Raw genomic sequence first — 19,672 nt, 5'->3', positions numbered from 1 at the left:
TGTCTACATCTCAAAATATCACAAAGCAACATAAAAGCTAAATGACAACCTCGGAAATTGGTTAATTATAAATGAATATAAATACATAATAAAGGGGTTGGCACTGTGGCATAGTGGGTAAAGCCGCCTCCTCCCATTTGGGCACTGGTTTGAGTCCCAGCCGCTCTACTTCGGATCCAGCTCTCTGCTATGGCCTGGGAAAGTAGTAGAAGATGGCCCAAGTCCTTGGGCCCCTGCACCCACGTGGGAGACCTGGAGGAAGCTCCTGGCTCCTGGCTATGGATGGGCGTAGCTCTAGCCATTGCAGCCAACTGGGGAGTGAACCAGTGGATGGAAGACCTCTCTCTCTGCCTCTCCTTCTCTCTCTGTATAATTCTGACTTTCAAATAAATAAATAAAATCTTAAGAAAAATAAATTATATAAAGTTAGAGTCTTTCATATAAAAGCTCTTGTAAATAAATGACAGTTGAATACTCCATAGAAAATGGATAAAGGACAATTCACAAACCAAAAACTTAAACTTCTGTATTATTATCTGTCATCACTGAAACAAAATACCTACAGCAGTCTAACTTTGTAAAGAAAAGAGGTTTATTTAGCTCCCAGTTTTGGAAATCCAAGGGCATGGCCTGCCCCAAACCATATCAACCTCTAACAAACATATGAAAAGATGACAAACATAACCAGTAATAAAGTTAATTAGGATAAAATGATCACATAAGAAAAGATTTAAAAGACTAAGAGAGGGCCAGTACTGTGGTGTCACAGGTTAAGCTGCTGCCTCCAATGCTAGCATTCCACACGGGCACCGGTTGGAGTCCCAGCTGCTCCACTTCCGATCTAGCTCCCTCCTAATGCTTCTGGGAAAACAGCAGAAGATGGCCCAAGTGTTTGGCCCATGCACCCATGTGGGAGACTCGGAAGAAGTTCCTGGTTCCTGGCTTCAGCCTGGGCCTGCACCAGCTATCTGGGGAGTGAACCAGATGATGGAAGATCTCCCTCTCTATATATAACTTTGCCTTTCAAATAAAATATTTTAAAAATAATAATAAAAATAAAAGGCTAAGAGTACATAGCATTGATGAAATTGTGGACAAGTCTTTTCAAAAACCGTTGATGAAATTATAAATAGGTACTACCTAACAGACTAGTATTTTATCAATCTATATCAAACCTTTAAGATATCCCTCTCCCCAGCAATTACATATCTAAGGATTTATTCTAGAAAATCACTGAACAAGTGTACAAAGGTATACAGTCATCCTTTGGCATCTGTGGGGGATCGGTTCTAGGATCTCCCATAGATGCCAAAATATGAAAGTGTTCAGTCTCTTACAAAAAAATGGTATAGGATTTATGCAGAACCTATGCACATCCTCTTGTACACTTAAATCATCTCTAGATTATTTATAATACATAATATAGTAAAAATGCTATGAAGAGTTTGTTTATTGTATCATTTAGGAGAAAATGACAAGAAAAAAGTCTGGATGTGTTCAGTGTAGATACAATTTTTTTCAAGATTTTTTATCTGCAGTTAGTTGAGTCAGTAGATGTGGGAACTGCAGATACAGAAGGTTGACTGCTCATAAAGTCTCATTTATATGAGCGAAAACTTCGAAATTTAAATGATCATCATCAAGAGTATTTATATATATATAGATATACACAATGGAATTTACAAAGCTATTCAAAGTAAAATATTTATAAGCATTTGAATATATGTATGATTCATTATAAAGTAGAAAAAATGAACATTATTAAGTAGTATGCATAGGATTACATTTTTATGGTTTTAAAAATATTTTATGCACAGGAAAATGCCTAGGTAAATATATAATAAAATACTTACTTCTGGGTAGTAGAATTATAGAGAGTGTACTTTTCATCTTATAGTTTTCTGAATTTTCTCACTCTCTTTACCAGGTACATGTATTACTTTTAAAATAGAAAACAATATAGTCACTTTCATTTGAAGAAAATGTTTTTTCCTGGTTGGTAAAAGAATTGATTCAATTACATAAATAACTAAAAGATGCTTTTATTTTGAAAATAGAAGCAATTGGAGGCACTTATATATGAGCACATCATATACATACAGCTTAGCTGGAGGAAAAATACATTTTAGGCCAATTAGAAAAAAGCACCTGCTTGGAAATCTAACCTGTAACAAATACTTTAAATAAATTTTAATGTTGAATTCTTTTTAATTAATTAATTAATTAATTTGAAAGTCAGAGTTGCACAGAGAGAAGAGAGGCAGAGAGAGAGAGAGAGATATCTTCCATCCAATGGTTCACTCCCCAATTGGCTGCAACGGTCGGAGCTGCGCTGATCCGAAGCCAGGAGCCAGGAGCTTCTTCTGGGTCTCCCACATGGGTGCAGAGGCCCAAGGACTTGGACAATCTTCCTACTGCTTTCCCAGGCCATAACAGAGAGCTGGATTGGAAGAGGAGCATCCGGGACTCAAACCAGCACCCATATGGGATGCCGGCACTTCAGGCCATGGCATTAACCCACTATGCCACAGCACCGGCCCCTAATGTTGAATTCTAACTAGTATTGAAATTTCTTTTCTGGTGGTTGCTATGAGTTTTTAATATATGTAGAAAATAGAAGTATTTGGTGCTTCTTATATGTTCAGTTGCAATTACTCTACTGTAAAATTATAGTTGAGGCAATAACTTCAAGTCAGCTTTACATTATCCCCAGATCACATTTTTTATTACATTATTATACCATTAACTTGACTTAACAGAATGAAGTATCCCCTTTTAAACTAACCAATATTTGAACCATCTGATCAAATGTACTTAAATTATGACAAGGCATAATGAACATTCCTGCAGTTTCCTCTTGGCTTAGTATCTTTTCAGGTGGGGCATAGAAAAGTATGCAAAACAAGAATGTTACTTTGACAGAATCCCCATAGTAACTTAACTTCTCACTTCATAGTAACTTAACTAACTCACTTCTTATTTTCTGTAACCTGTTCTCCCCCCACCCCCCGCCACTCTCCACACTTCAGCTGGTTTGGGGAGGAGTAAACTATGAATAAGTATAATCATCCCTTTCCCACCTCCTCCCCAAGCTTGGTCAGGACCCAAACCCCGAAAAACTCCACATCTGCTCCAAGCTTGGCTTGACCCCAACAGGACAGCATACAAAGAGGAGCTCCTCAGGGACCAGCTTTGTGGCACAGCAGATGACGCCAGCATTTGCGATGCTGGCATCCCGTACTGGAAAGCTGGTTGGATCTCCCAGCGATTCCACTTCTCATCCAGTTTGCTCCTAATGTATCTGGGAAAGCTGCTGAAGATGGCACAAGTACCTGGACCTCTTCCACCTAAGTGGGAAACCAGAATGGAGTTCCTGCCTCCTGGCTTTAGCCTGGCCCAGACCCAGCTATTTTCGGCTATTTAGGGAGTGATCCAACAGGTGGAAAATCTCCCCCTGTCTATTACTCTTCCTTTGAAATAAAATAAATAAATCTTTAAAAAAGGAGGGGCTTCTTAAACTTCCAAATTCTATTAACTCCATGGCATCTTTTTCAAGTATTAATTTTTTAAATCCTTTTTGCCAAGATATCTACATAGAATCCAAAGTAAAGACTCCAACAGTTATCAATGAAAAGAGTATGGCTGGTCCCCAGCTGGTCCCCAGACAATCCACCCCTGTTAACACAAAGTGACATTATCCTTGGAAACTTGCCAGACTCCCAGGGCTGCCTTCACTCAGGGATACCGATTCATCCTTTCAAAAGGATGGATCTAAGAGAGATAGGGATATCTAGAATGTCAAATGTTATGGTTTATTTCTTACAGAGAATCTTTGTACCTTATGTCAGTTCCTTAGGAAAGAGTGAGAGAGGCACAGTATTTATCACTGTAGGCCTCTAAACTCCCTATAATTAGTAACTTTAAGATCTGAGGCAATTATGACCTCTAAAGAAGGTAATCCAATGAACTCACTCTTTTTTTTTTTTTCTTTTTTTTTTTTTTACAGGCAGAGTGGACAGTGAGAGAGAGAGACAGAGAGAAGAGAGAAAGGTCTTCCTTTGCTGTTGGTTCACCCTCCAATGGGCGCCGCGGCCAGCGCACTGCGCTGATCTGATGGCAGGAGCCAGGTACTTATCCTGGTCTCCCATGGGGTGCAGGGCCCAAGTACTTGGGCCATCCTCCACTGCCTTCCTGGGCCACAGCAGAGAGCTAGCCTGGAAGAGGGGCAACTGGGACAGAATCCGGCGCCCCATGAACTCACTCTTAAGAAACTACCAGGGCCGGCGCCACGGCTCAATAGGCTAATCCTCTGCCTTGCAGCGCCGGCACACCAGGTTCTAGTCCCGGTCGGGGCGCAGGATTCTGTCCCGGTTGCCCCCCTTCCAGGCCAGCTCTCTGCTATGGCCAGGGAGTGCAGTGGAGGATGGCCCAAGTGCTTGGGCCCTGCACCTGCATGGGAGACCAGGAGAAGCACTTGGCTCCTGGCTTCAGATCAGTGCGATGCACCGGCCATAGCGCGCCGGCTGCAGGGGCCATTGGAGGGTGAACCAACAGCAAAAAGGAAGACCTTTCTCTCCTCTGTCTCTCTCTCTCACTGTCCACTCTGCCTGTCAAAAAAAAAAAAAAAAAAAAAAAAAAAAAAAAAAAAAAAAAGAGGTTATGACCATGATGCTAGCTAGTTAGCCTTAAAACTTAAAAAAAAAAAAAAAATTACCAGAAGGCTCTACAGGGATGCATCTCTCTCTTAGCCCTCCTTCTGCTCACATACAGCATTGCATAGACTACAGGTCTGAGCCACCCCTGGATAAACCGACACCTCACAAAGTTTTCCATCTGGGAAGAGTAGGAAATCTGTTCTCCATCTCTGTAAGAGCCAAAGGTATCCACACACAGTCTTTAAAAAAAATCAAGGGAGAGGCAGGCATTCAGTTCTGTGGTTAAGACACTGCTTTGGATGCCAATGTCTCAAACTGAAATATCTGGGTTCCAGTCCCGACTTTCTTCTGATTCCAGTTTACTGCTAATCTGTACCCTAGAGGCAGCAGGTGATGGCTCAAGTACTTGGGTCCCTGCTACTTGAGTTCCTAACTCCTGGCTTCAGCCTGGCCCAGCCTTGACTTTGACTTAGGAAGTGTACCAACAGACAGAAGATATCTCTATCTCTGTCTCTCTGCCTTTCAGATACATAATAAAAATTTAAAGAATCTAGAGAGAAGTGGGACAATAAATGACATTTATCTTAAGGATTAAAGATAGTTGATAACATACGTCCTATTGAAAAGAGACTATGCTCATTTATAATAAGGATTAACTATATCCTTTTAACTCATGCTTGAAAGCCTAGCCCTAAATAAATTTCCACACATAAATCTGAGATGTTGAGGTAGGCTTTTGGCACAGAGGTTATGACACAGATTGGGATGCCCATATCCCATATAAGAGTTCCTGGTTCAAGTCCTGGCTCTTCATTTCCGATGAAACCTTCTGCTAATGTGCATCTTAGAAGGTAGCTGATAATGGCTCTAATACTTGGGTCCCTACCAACCACATGAGAGACCCAGACTGAATTCCTGGATCTTAGTTTTGGCCTAACCTAGCAGGCATTTGGAAAATAAACCAAAGATTCTCTCTCTCTCTCTCAATGCCTTTCAAATAAAAGAAAGAAATTTACCTTAAGAAAACTTTCAAAAAAAAGAGAGAGAAAATTTTATTTTCCTGATCATTTCATGAATACCTCTGACTTTTTTTCCTCTCATAAATACGCTGTTACATTAACACATTTGGTTTCTAAAGCAATACTCTACCTGATGTCACATCTTTGCCTCGAAACCAAGAACTGGGAATTGCACAAGCATCCTTGCTCTTGACTTCCTTCTCATCTTGGTTCATTCCTCTGTGAGGCTGAAACTCTGTTTTGTTTGTGTATCACATAGCTTTGTATAGACTAAATGAGTATTAAATGATAAATTCTAGCACACAATAATATTTCATAACTAAAGAGTTTTCTTGATAAAATGTTGGAGAATTAGCTTTAAATAAGTTTGCATGTCAGGGAAGCAAAAGGTATAAAGCACTTTCCAAGGTTGTTTTTGATGTGGTTTACCTCTATTGCTATGGTTTGAATGTGTCCCCTTCTAAGTTCATGTCGTAACACAATCCTTGCCATGCTGGTATTAAGAGGGGGGGCCTTTTAGGGTGGGAGTGAGACACCAGAGCTCCAGCACCTTATGACAGAGCTGGAGGGAAAAACTACCTACAGTCCTTTTAGCTCTTGCACCTTCCACTGTGTGTTCCTCCCTCCTGTCAAGTGTGGGTACAGTAGGAGAGCCCTCCCCAGACTCCAAACACTAGCACCTTGACCTTGGACTTGCTGTCAGAACTGTGACAAATAATTTACACCATTTATAAATTACCTAGTCTGTCTATTTTGTTATAGCAAGACAGATTAAGACACTTTACATTATAAAATACATTGTACACATACATATAAACATATGTAACCTATCAGTAACAAAAGTTACAACCAAAAAATAATTTAACTTCAAGATGCCTCATGCTTTGGTTATTTCCCTTTCTTTTCTTTCATTTTTAAAAATGCTACTAGATAATATTATACCTTTTAACAGTTTGTGGTCCACAGTGTGAAAAATATTGACTTATGAAAGCTATGTTCTAGAAGCAAATATGGAGGCAAACAGTAACTACAAAATACTGAAAAAAGTTTTAAAATAATACTTACGCGGCTGTTGCAAAAACAACATTTGATGACATATGTTGAAGAAATGGAAGGAAAGGCCTAGAGGAAAGGAAAACAGAATTGTTTGTCGCTTTTCCACTGGGAGCACTCTAAGCTCTCTTCCAACTCTAATATTTGTCCCATAAAATCAATAAGCACAAGTATCCCATATATCAGCAATACTCAAACTTTGGCATAAACAAAAACACTAGGGGTGGGTAAGTTCCTATTTAAAATGCACAAGTGTGGCTCAGAGATTTGGTCAAAACAGATCTGAGTTGATGGATCTGCACTTACTCCAGTATTTTCGCTGCAGATGAAGATCAAGCCACACTCTAAGACACAGTACCCTATATTTGGGCTACAGCTGGCCATGAATTCCCCAGCAACTTCTCAAGTTCCCTGAAATTCTCAAAGGTCTAGGAATTGAATATGCTATAGTTAAGAAAAATATAGTTTAAGAAAAATTAGCATCCCAAAATTCTCCTAAGGAGGCCGCTTATAAATAATAATGTCGATTAGGGGCCATATATGACACCTGCATCCCATATGAGCACTGGTTTGAGTCCCAGCTTCTACACTTATGTCTGTCCTCCCTCTAACTCTGCCTTTCAAGTAAATAAATAAACCTTTAAACAGTATGTATACATATAAGTAGGAATAATGTAGATTAGAAGTTTACATTGTCAAGAAGCTTAGATAGATATAGCATCAAGCTTACCTTCTCAATTCAGGTAAGGCCTTTAGTAAATCCCCTTCTTAATTTTATCTGAACATGTGATTATCACATGAGTGTTAATCACAAATGAAATAAATGGTTTTGGTGACATTCACACAAAGAGAGCAGAAGTCGCCCATTTAGATACTTTCAACAATTTCCCCAGCATTAGTATGACTTCACGATATCCCTGCTGTGTCTCACTTCATCTGATGACTTCTTTTCCTTCTCAAACGTGCATTCTCAGTTTTAATCCGTGCCTCTGAAGTCAGAAGGGCTTTGTAAGACTCCCAGTTCTGCCACTGGCTGGCTTACGTGGCCTTGACAAATCCACTTCTCCTGACTGTCTCAGCCTCATTTTTGGTAAAATGGGGATAATATAGTAGAAAGTCTTCAACAAGTTCATGGAAAATGTGTATTATAAAAAAAAAGGATGAATTTCAAAAATTTTTGCACCAAAATAAACTTACCTCTCAATTTTATTTTTCATGAACTTTTTGAAATACCCACTTATAGCTTACATTTCTGTTGTGAAGATCTGACAAAGCATATTTAAAGCTCTTAAAATGGTGCCTGGCACAGTGTATGTACTTAAGCATTTTAGCTTTTATCATAATCATTCAGAGGTTCTCTAATATTATCAGGGCTCAATTGCTCATTGATAACTACTTTCTACCTGTCAAAGTATTTATAACGATTCTTTCCAGTAACATCAGGATCCTCACAAGCTTCTTTAGGCATCTGGAAAGAAGTATCCATTCTAAAAAAAGAAGCAGAAAAATATTATTCAAGTCTAAAACATCATCTCCACATAAGATTTCTAATCATTACTTCCATGACTATAAAGCAGATACACAAAGTGTCTTACACTGAGTGAAATATTCTCTTACATGCACCTGTCCTGCTTCTTACACTGAATACCACTTTCTCTAAGCCAGTAAACCAGGATCCAGTAAGAAATGTGAGTAAAGTATAGATTTATGAAATACCTCATACACAAATGCCCAATTTTAATTAAAAGCACATGAGAATAAAAAAGTTTTTTTTTTTTATTTATTTTTTGACAGGCAGAGTGGACAGTGAGAGAGAGAGACAGAGAGAAAGGTCTTCCTTTGCCATTGGTTCACCCTCCAATGGCCGCCGCGGCCGGCGCACCACGCAGATCCGATGGCAGGAGCCAGGTGCTTCTCCTGGTCTCCCATGGGGTGCAGGGCCCAAGTACTTGGGCCATCCTCCACTGCACTCCCTGGCCACAGCAGAGAGCTGGCCTGGAAGAGGGGCAACCGGGACAGAATCCGGCGCCCCAACCGGGACTAGAACCCGGTGTGCCGGCGCCACAAGGTGGAGGATTAGCCTAGTGAGCCGTGGCGCCGGCCACGAGAATAAAAAAGTTTTAAAAGAGAATCTTTAATGTCAAGACTGAAACATATGATTATTTTTTAATATAGTAAATGTGAACTTTAATTAACATAAGGATTTCCAAAGACTCATCTTTAAAGGTACTTTGCTTGTAAGAGTCCAAAAAATATTTTTGATACTAGCAGAGAACAGCACTTATAATTTCTAAGATGGATCAAAGGACAAACAAATTCAGTCTTCCTTACCCAGGTGACAAGTATCATTTAATACAGCTGTTCACACCAACCCTCGGAGACCATCTACTAATAATCAGACTACAACTGCTGCTCCTGAATCAAGCTTGTTTGCAACAAGAGGTTTAGAGAGAGAATTTGGCCTAGGTGTAACATCTCAGCGCTACATTTTTCAGTCATGCAGAATAAATAATAAAAACTTTTAATAAGAAAAACATATTCATAGAAAACGTGAGTCGCTTTAGGAGCAGAATCTGCCCAACACTTACGCGGCAAGCTGCCGGAGCGCTTCTCTGCGTTTCTCCTCATGTCCCTTCCACTCCCGACTGATGAATGGTGGGACAGGATCTGATTTGCTCCAATACAGAGAATATCTTGGATAATGGTTCAGGTTACTGAACATGGTTCTAAACCTGGGAATTTTTCTCTAATGTTAGAAAACGGAAGCAAGGAGGAAAAGAACAAACTTATGCCATCAGATTTTCTAAAGCATTCCAATTATATGATAATTATTTTACATTAAAAGGTATAAAACAACATATATAGGGGCTGGTATTGTGGTTTAGTAGGTAAGGCTGCCACCTACAATACCATCATCCCACATGGGTACTAATTCAAGTCCTGGCTGCTCCACTTCCAGTTCAGCTCCATGCTGATGGCCTGGGAAAGCAGTGAAAGATGGCCCAAGTGTTCAGGTCCCTGTACCCCTGTGGGAGACCTAGAAGAAGCTCCTGGATCCTGGCTTTACCCTGACCCACCCGTCTGTTGCGGCCATTTGGGGAGTAAACCAGAGGATGGAATATCTCTCTCTCCCACTCCCTCTCTCTCTTTGTAACTCTTTCAAACACATAAATAAATCTATAAAGAAAAAGCAACATATATAGCATAGGTAGGAAGAGGGCTTATTGGTATACATAGAATATTTCTAAAAAGAATGTAAAAAAAAAACTAATGATAATGACCGTTTATGTGTTGCAGATAGGGCTAGAATGTACTTCATACCATATATGTTTTTGTACACTTGAATTCTTTTAACACAAGCATATATTACTTTTCCCACTGAAATAAATTAGTGTATGGGCCCTCAACTCAGTATTAGTTAATTAACCCTCACAATGGGTCACAAGTAGTAAGACACCTTGCCCCCTAGTAATCATGGTAAAATAATTCCTGCAGAACCTAAAATCCAGAGATTTGGTGATTAGTCAATCCAATCAGTGCAGTTAGCCAAACTAGTTAGTTGCTTTAGTTGAATTAGACGCACCAGTCTGCTTCGAAGCACAGTGGCTTGGATATTTGCTTGTGTGTGTTCTTTCTCACTTGACACAATAAACAATGGATCTGCAAAACAGACAAAAGGAAGTCACATAGGGATAGAACACATCTACTCCTAAGCTGAGACTAATGGCAAAGCAATACAGCTTAACTGGAACACAGATTAGAAAGTCTAGACATTGCCTAACCGGTCAGAAGCTCAAGACCTTGTGACTCTACCCCACCTACCAGTAACAGTCTGCCAAACGCATTTCTTTTCTGTGTATTCCAAGTTAGCTTATGGAACTGGAATGTATAGAGAAGCCTAGCATGTTCTCAAGCACAGTACTCTAAACACACTCTCTTCTCGCCTATGAACATACGTCTTTCTGGATCTAGGTAGCCTAAGAAATCCTTCCAGAGAAAAGATTCTGTGTAAGTGCACTATGCCCAATTGCAAGCGAGAAAAACAGTAAGTTTAGGCACTCTCTCCCATGTTCAGTACATTGGGAAGGAGCAACAGCATTAGCCCTAAGAACTAATAAATGTGGTAAAAAATATCTAATAAGAGACATTTATTCTCTACCAAGAGATAAAGGCGACCAGCTCTCTTCAGAGTAAGTCTATTTTTACCACACAAAGGCCATTTAGTGGAAGCAGACATATGATACCCATCAAGGTTGAAAGGCTGCACGAGATGCAGGCTCTCTTAATGCTTTCATCCAACAAATAGTTAATTGACAAGCCCTGAGCACATGCAATACAATCAAAAATTGTTTGTGCACAAGAATAAACTTATCTTTTAATTCCATTTTCCACAAACATAGCACCTTTATGCTATGTTCTAGGTGAATAGAATAGAATACATCAACAAAGAGGCAACAATCCCCAACTTCATGGGATGTAGGTAATAAACATCCATCATTATAAATTATACCTTATAAGTTATACAATAAAATTATATAATATGTTATCCAAGGCCAGTTAACTCATTGGTTAGCTAACAACCAATCTTATTTCTCATTTAAATTTTCAGCTAAGATACAAAGAGACTCCATTCAATTGGTGGAGAGTTTCAGTGTTAAAAGGTCATACGGATTGCCATCCTGGTCCTTGTCATGGTAGGAAAAATCCATACACAAGTAGCTTTCCATCAGATTTAAGAAGGAAACATGTAACATGCACAGCAAGAAGCCTAGGGTTGCCAAATAAAATTCAGATAACTAATGAATGACATTTTAGTATTTGCATGGGATGAAAAATTTATACTAAAATTATATTTGTTTTTTTAACAAGCAGAGTGGACAGTGAGAGAGAGAGAGAGACAGAGAGAAAGGTCCTCCTTTGCCGTTGGTTCACCCTCCAATGGCCGCCGCGGCCGGCGCACCGCGCTCATCCGAAGGCAGGAGCCAGGTGCTTCTCCTGGTCTCCCATGGGGTGCAGGGCCCAAGCACTTGGGCCAACCTCCACTGCACTCCTGGGCCACAGCAGAGAGCTGGCCTGGCAGAGGGGCAACCGGGACAGAATCCAGCGCCCCGACCGGGACTAGAACCCGGTGTGCCAGCGCCGCTAGGCGGAGGATTAGCCTAGTGAGCCGCGGCGCCAGCTGTATTTATTTATCTCAAATTCCTATTTAACTGTGCACCCTGTATTTTTATTTGGTAAATTTTGCAACCCTACCAAGTCAAAAAAACAAACAAACAAACAACTATAAAATGCAAACAAGAGAGCAGAGGAGTGTAGTACTGCAGTATCTTAGCTCTAGGCTTTCCTGGCTACCCTTTGCTTCCTGCGCATGAACGGCTGTGAGACCTCTGTTTTATTGCAACAACCCAGACTTTCCTTTAACCTATTCTGGGAGGATTTCTGTTCTCTGAAAGGGACAGGGAAACACGTATCAATCCCTCTGTAGAAGAGATGCTTAGGGATAAAAGAAACAACAAGGGAAAATGCTTCATCCATCCTTACCGAAGATGTTTATCCCCATTCCCAAATTACCTTTGAAAAAAACACGGTGATACATTTACAGGAACTTACTAAATATATTCCATATCATGAAACCAAGAGTGATTAAAGAAAACCACTGGCCAGAATATGAAAGCAATCGTTACACAATGCACCATGCAGGAAATGGCCCTCTACAGTCCCACCGAAGAGACTGGGAGTCCCTGATGTGACACCACGTGGTTGAAAGTAATTTAAGATTCAGGTGAAGAGCCTGGGGCTCCTGAGTGCAAAACTGAAAAACAAAACCGTGCTTAAACTTAACCGGCTACAATCCCCATAACAGTAAACACAACAATTCAATAGACATTAAACACCCAGCACGTGTACCAGCACTGGAAGGGGCTGCGAAGCCTACAGAAATGTATGGAATAGAAACTTTAAGGTCCAGAAGAGATAGGACATAAACGGACAAGCAAGACATTAAAATAAATTGGGCTTTATCGGTCCAAAGAAGAATCAGTGGAGCTGGTTTATAAATGATGCTCTGATAGATAAAAATAAATTTAAAGGAGAACAAACAGACGTAAGATAAACTGGCACTTTCTTCACCTAGACTGCCACCTGTGGAGTTGCCCAGAGAATGAGCGCAGTGTGAACGTGGGAACACGAAATGAATCTCCAAGTTTTAAAATCACTCCCTACCAAAACGCCCGGACCAGGTGTCAGAAGATGGCTCAGGGCTGAGGAAATTACTAGAAAAACAGGGTTAGGAGGACGGCGGCCCCGAGCGAGCGCAGCTCCAAGAGGCAGAGGGCGCCTGCGGCTTCAGAGGCGCCCCAGAGCTCGCGCCCACCTGGAGGGCGCAGGGCTGCCCCTAACCAACAAAAGCCCACCGCGGGCCAAGGTCGGTGCAGGGACTCATCTGTCATGCCGCTAGCCCGGTGCACCACCTGGAAGCCCGACCAGGTGCAGAAGTCCATACCCCAGGAGGAGGTTTCCGGAGGCCCTTACCGTACAGATAATCGTAAACCCGACTGGAGCAGAAGCGGCCCACGGCCCCTGACCTCTCCCCACATCGCGGCTGAGACACCTGCAGGTTGACCTGAGGCTCCCTGACGGTCACGACGTGGCTCATGGTGCCGCTTCTTTGCTCAGGCCAAGCGGCCGGTCTGCGAAGGAGGCCAACTGGTGCGTGCCCCGTAGCTATGGTAACCTGCGCGGCTGCGCTGGGGTCAGGGGTGGGGCGCCGGGGAGGGGCGGGGCCCGAGCGCGGCGGGTGGGAGGAGGAGAGAGAAGAATAGCGGGGAGAGGAAAGATTGGCAGGCGTGGGGCGGAGCGTGGGGAGGAGGGAGGAGAGAGGTGGGGATGGGCGGGAAAGAGGAGGTAGCAATGGCCTAGCCTCTGGCTGTGCTTCCGAGACGGGGCGGGGAGCTGTCGGCTGGCCACCCACGTTCATGGCCAGAAGCTGGGGAAAAGGCTACTCTTCAGGAAATCCTGCAGCAACGTGCGGGGTACAACTGGAGCTTCTTTCCGAAATCCCTGGGAAATCTCAGAGCCTCCTGAAATAGTGCTTTCATTTCGGAAAACCCCTCTGCTCAGAGCCCTGGGATTCCTGTGAGTGAGGAGGAATCCCAGTGCTTGAGTATTGGGCCTTGGCACCCATCAGGGATAAGGGGCGCTTGGTAACCGTCAGTAGCTGTTGACCGCAGGAAGCTGCCCCTGACTGAGCCCTGGGCATTAGGGCACCCGAAAGGACGCCACAGGCACGAGTCTGCTTTTGAAACCCAGCATGAGGAGGTACTTTGCTCTGAGGGGAGGAGAGAACTTCCACTTTGCTTATGGCCTTGTCTAAATACTGGAGTTTGTGGATTCAAATGGCTTCCTTAGCCTTGGCAGTTCATGTCAAGAGCCTCGGGTGGTCACTGACATCATACATGAGAGTGTTAATTGTTAAATTAACAGCAGGAGTCACTGTGCACTAACTCCCCATGCAGGACCTCTGTCCTCAAAGAGTTGTATTATGAGAGTTAACAGTAAAATTTGTTCTCAAAAATTTTGTTTTAGTGTATTAAGTGCAGGATATTCTCATGTCTCATAACTTTTAGTTATGCCTAAGTGTCCAGCTCCATTGCTTGTTTTTCTTAGGTGCTTCCTTAATCAACGATAAAACTCATTCTCAACGACTTACTTTCTTTTAATGTAGTAAGTGGAGGATATTCTTAGGTCTCACAAGTTACAGTTATGTCTGAGTGCTCACAAAAGATGTATCATTCTTGGGTGCTTCTTTAAAGTTATTTAAGTTTCTAAAAAAAAAAGTGAAATTAACTTTGAGGTGCAATGAATTTGAGCAGCCCTTGTCTGGACTATTGAGGAACAATTTCTTTTTTCTTTTTTTTCTCGTGCAAATTGTTGAACTCGTTACTTAGTATAGAGTTGGTCTTCTGTGTGTAAAGTTAATTGAAAATGGATCTCAGTAGAGAATGGGACTAGGAATGGGAGAGTGAGGAGAAGGGGTGGGAGGGCGGGTATCGTGGGAAGAATCACTACATTCCTAATTTGTACGTATGAAATGCATGAAGTTTGTATTCCTTAAATATAAGGTTTCTTTGAGAAGAAACAACAACAAAACCCATCCTGGCAGAATTTAAAGAGCAGCAGACGTGATTCCAGCGTTAGTAATGAACCCATCACTCAACCTTCATTTTGCCAATCTTGTTTCATCTTTCCTTCCCTCCCCCACCCCATTTGTAAAAGAAATCTCAAACATAATCTTATTTTATCTTTTTTTTGTTTTGTTTTTGACAGGCAGAGTGGACAGTGAGAGAGAGAGACAGAGAGAAAGGTCTTCCTTTGCCGTTGGTTCACCCTCCAATGGCCGCGATGGCAGGAGCCAGGTACTTAGCCTGGTCTCCCATGGGGTGCAGGGCCCAAGCACTTGGGCCATCCTCCACTGCACTCCCTGGCCACAGCAGAGAGCTGGCCTGGAAGAGGGGCAACCGGGACAGAATCCAGCGCCCCGACCGGGACTAGAACCCGGTGTGCCAGCGCCGCAAGGCGGAGGATTAGCCTAGTGAGCCGCGGCGCCAGCCCCTTATTTTATCTTTTATCTACATGGCAAAGTGATAAAGATTTTTTTAAAAATTTTTAATCACTGTTACCTTAGCTAACAGTGGTAACAGTGATTTTCTAATACTTTGGATAATTACTACCGGGGATTCTTCTACAGAAAAAGCTTTCTCAAACCAACTCACCGATTTACTGAAATACATTGTGGAGGAAAGACTGGATAAATGCTAGATTATTTGGGGCCAGCGCTGTGGCGCAGTGGGTAAATGCCCTGGCCTGGAGTGCCGGCATCCCATGTGGGCTCTGGTTCGAGACCTGACTGCTCCACTTCTGATCCAGCTTTCTGCTATGGCCTGGGAAAGCAGTAGAAGATGGCCCAAGTCCTTGGGCCCCTGCACCCATGTGGGGGACCCAGAGGAAGCTCCTGGCTCCTGGCTTCGGATCCAGGATCAGCAAAGCTCCAGCCATTGCAGCCAATTGCGATGTGAACCAGCAGATGGAAGACCTCTCTCTCTCTCTCTCTCTCTGCCACGCCTCTCTCTCTGTAACTCTGACTTTCAAATAAATAAGTCTTTTTTTAAAATGCTAGATTCTTTATTAAATTTCAGAGAAATAAGTTGGTGCCAGAGCAAACTCCAATGTTAACCACACCAAGTTTTTTGTTTGTTTAGTATCATTATGAATCCATGCATTTTTTACATACCTGGTGTTTTAATCTGTATGTTCATTATTCTTTATGATGTTTATCTCATGAGGCTAGTAGCACCCCTTAGAGTTGGCTTTTTTGGGGCCGGCGTTGTGCCGTAGCAGGTAAAGCTGCCACCTTAAGTACCAACATCCCATATGGGTGCCGGTTCAAGTCCCAGCTGCTCTACTTCGGATCCAGCTCTCTGCTATGGCCTGGGAAAGCAGTAAAAGATGGCCCAAGTCCTTGGGCCCCTGCACCTACGTGGGAGACCTGGAGGAAGCTGCTGCCTGCTGGCTTCAGATCAGCACAGCTCCTGCTGTCGCAGCCAATTAGGGAGTGAACCAGTGGATGGAAGACCTCTCTCTCTCTGCCTCTCCTTCTCTCTCTGTGTAACTCTGACGTTCAAATAAATTTTAAAAATTAAAAAAAAAAAGTAGGCTGAACTTGTCCTTAAAAAAAAAAAAAAAAGAGTTGGCTTCTTCATCACTTTCATGTGACTCACAGATACTTCCCTAATAAGCTCCCTGGCCTTGCGACTCCTTTGGCACACACCCTGGTTTTAACTCATTGTTGCTTCTGAACCTTTGCTTAAGAAAACTCCTTTCCCTAAAATGCCTTTTCCTGTTTATATCCCCGACAAAGATTCTTTGCTTAGCTAAACCTCTGGCTCCTAAACCTTTCTATGTTCTTTCTTTCTTTTTAAAGGTTTATTTATTTATTTGAGAGGTAGAGGTAGAGAGAGGGGGAGAGACAGAGAGGTCTTCCATCTGCTGGTTCACTCCCCAAGTGGCTGCAATGGCCAGGGCTGGGCCCATCTGAAGCTGAGATAGGAGTTTTTCTAGGTCTCCCACACTGGTACAGGGGCTGCTGCTTTCCCAGGCCACAGCAGAGGTGGATCAGAAGTGGAGCAGCCAGGACTGGAACCCATGCCCATATAGGATGCGGATACCACAGGCAGAAGCTTAGCACACTCTGCCACAGCGCTGGCTTCTCTATATTCTTTCTTATAAAATCCAACTTTAGCAAAGAACCCTGCCAAGTCAGTCTGACAAAAGCCTACCCTCTTCCCATCCTTCATTTATTGGATTACACTCATATACAGGAAGAATACTGTCAGGTCCCTTTAGCTAGAATCCCCCTCATCCCTGAATGTTCCCTCTTAGTAATTTCCCATCCAGTGACCTCCTTGGCTGTATGTTCCGACTTACCCATGCTTGCATTTGGCATTGATCCCAGCCTGTCTCCACTGCAAGAGCTGGTTGCAGTGGTCTTTATGCATATCTCACTGGTCCCAGATACAATCTGCCTTACCCTGCTTTACAAGTACCTCTGAATAACTTTTTTTAATATAATGCTGCCAACTAATATAAGCATCCTGCAACACTTGGCTCCAACTTTGCCATCTTTATGCATTTTCTTCAGGGTCCCCGAATAGAGTACAATGTCGTTCGTTCTTCCAATGCTGTAGTGCCAATACGGTGGACCACTGTGTATAGTAATTGTTTGCAACTCTGTTCTCCCTAAGGTTGAGTTCACTGAAGACACAAGACTGCATATGGTCACTTTTTTTTTTTAAATCTCTGAAGTACCCAGTACATTAATAAAATGACTACCATATGTATAAAACCATACATTTGTTAAACAAATACACTGAGTGTTTACTAAATGATGGGTGCCGACTTCAGGGTTTACTAAAATCTATGAGCAAACAAAGAACAGATGTATGGCTAAAAATAGGAATGACTGTTAAAGATGTGATTTATATACTTATACCCTTCTGAGAAAATTTGTATAGGATTCTGAGGAAAGCAGATACAGAAACAAAATACAGTGTTCTAATGTCTATTTCTCTGTCTGTGGGTAGAGCTACATTTCTCAGCGCCTCCCTTCCGTTTTTCCTTCTTAGAATGCTCCTCACTCACACCCTGTCTTCTCACAGTTGGCTCCTCATCATTTGAGGTCAACTGGATTGGCATCTCCTCAGACAGACATTTCCACTGTCAGACAAATTATCTGAGGTAGCCAACAGCTAATGCCTCCCTTCTCCAGCCATCAGAAACACATCTAGAGTCACTATGATATTGCCTTGATTTATTTTTATAGCACTGAAATGTTCTTTTTAAAAATCTATTTATTTATTTTGTTTCCTTCCACTTGAAGTAAACTTTGTGAGACCAGAGAGCTCAGTGTGCTACTCACCCTGAATCCATCCACAGTTCTTAGGTCAGCAGCTGGCACAAAGCAAGTGCTAAAGAAGAAATCATTTGAATGAACTGATCTGCTTAACCTTTTGGCCAGTCATCTGTCTGCCATCATTGGTCCTCACTTCTATCTCACTGCCAGTTTCATATCTCCATGATCTCTAGGATGTTCCATACCAAGTGCGCATTGGTTAGTCAAATGCAATACATTCTGAGTAAAATACTAGGACAGTGATTAACTGTATGAACTTTTAAAAAATGTATTGATTTTAATGGAGGAAGGTGGGGAGAGAGAGAGATAGCTCCTACCCACTGAGTTCACTCCCCAAATGCCTGTAATGGCCAGGGCTGGGCCAGGCTAAAGCCAGGCACTGGAAATTCAATCCAGGTATCCAATCAGGATGGCAGGATTCTAATCATTTGAGCCATCAGCACGGCCTCCTCCCAGGGAGTGCATTAGTAGGAAGCTGGAATCGAGAGCAGAGCCAGGACTCAAACCCAGGCACTCCAGTAAGTACTGTGGACACCCTAACTACTAGACCAGACACCGGCCCTGTGTGAGTTTTGAAATCAGATTTCCTAGATTTGAATCCTGTTCTAAAACTTACAATTCGTATGTTCCTTAGTTAATCATTTAGTATCCATGTGCATCTGGTTCCTCATTACTAAAAAGGTGACATATTACAGTAGTCTCAGGGAAGATTATAGGAGATAATACCCACAAAAGACTTGTAAAGGAATATGGTAGATAGTAAGTGCCCTCAAAATGTTAGATACCATTTCTCCCTAATTAAAGGCAAGGACACACATGTGAATGGTCTCATCTCTGTCTCATTTATCAGCTCCCCTTCATTTGTGGATATATTCCATGCAATCTCTGTTTTAGGTCTGTATTTTTAGATAATCAGCTGGTAGTGGACAGACATTTATGGTGGCCCCAGGAACTCAGCCTCCTGGTGGTTCATGCTTTTATTTGATTTTGAGCATTGTGATTTGCTATTAATCAATAGAATTTGCTATTAATCAAATGATGGGATATATGTACACAGTTATGTGATTCTAATACATAAGACTGTAATGCCCATTTTACTGGGTCTCTCTCTCTCTCTCTCTCTCTCTCTCTCTCTTTCTGTCCTTTGTTGCCTTTAGGAAGCAATTAACCATGTTGGGGAACCGTATGTGACAAGGAACTACAGGTGGCCTCTAGGAGCTGAGGACAAATGCCAACTTACAGTCAGCTAGAAACCAAAGCCCTGAATCTGCAACTTCTGCCAAGCGTCTGAGTGAGACTGGAAACGTACATTTCCCTTGTAAGAACCTCAGAGGAGACCATAATCTTGGCCAAAGTCTTGACTGCATTCTTCGAAGACTCCAATCAGAGGAGCCCCTTAAGCCAGGAGCAGATTCCTGGTCTGAAGAAACCGTGAGATGATCATGCATATTGCCATTAGTTTTGTGGTATTAGTGTTA

At 42.3% G+C, this 19,672-nt stretch overlaps 1 protein-coding gene across 10 annotated transcripts in view; it reads right to left on the bottom strand.

Moving 5' to 3' along the window:
• CFAP91 (cilia and flagella associated protein 91) overlaps positions 1-13,573 on the bottom strand; it is a 61,230-nt gene extending 47,657 nt beyond the window's left edge. For 8 of the 10 annotated variants that reach the window (XR_011387906.1, XR_011387905.1, XR_011387908.1 and 5 more), the window contains exons 1-5: positions 13,259-13,573; positions 10,311-10,387; positions 9,316-9,473; positions 8,131-8,214; positions 6,740-6,796 (exon numbers count right to left, since the gene is read on the bottom strand). Coding sequence is in view for 6 of the 10 variants with exons in the window: in XM_070072180.1 (XP_069928281.1) it covers positions 6,740-6,796; positions 8,131-8,214; positions 9,316-9,473; positions 10,311-10,387; positions 13,259-13,382 (500 nt within the window). In the remaining 4 variants the exon portion in view is untranslated. Of the gene's footprint in view, positions 1-6,739; positions 6,797-8,130; positions 8,215-9,315; positions 9,474-10,310; positions 10,388-12,298; positions 13,173-13,258 lie in introns of those variants that run through there. The other 2 variants (XM_051819003.2, XM_070072183.1) reach the window with 2 other exon arrangements.
• Positions 13,574-19,672: the final 6,099 nt, after the last annotated feature.

Source organism: Oryctolagus cuniculus, chromosome 4 (assembly GCF_964237555.1).
Source record: "Oryctolagus cuniculus chromosome 4, mOryCun1.1, whole genome shotgun sequence".
Taxonomy (NCBI): Eukaryota; Metazoa; Chordata; class Mammalia; order Lagomorpha; family Leporidae; genus Oryctolagus; species Oryctolagus cuniculus.
Note: the sequence above shows the minus strand (reverse complement) of the source record. Positions and strands in the feature narration are given on the sequence as shown.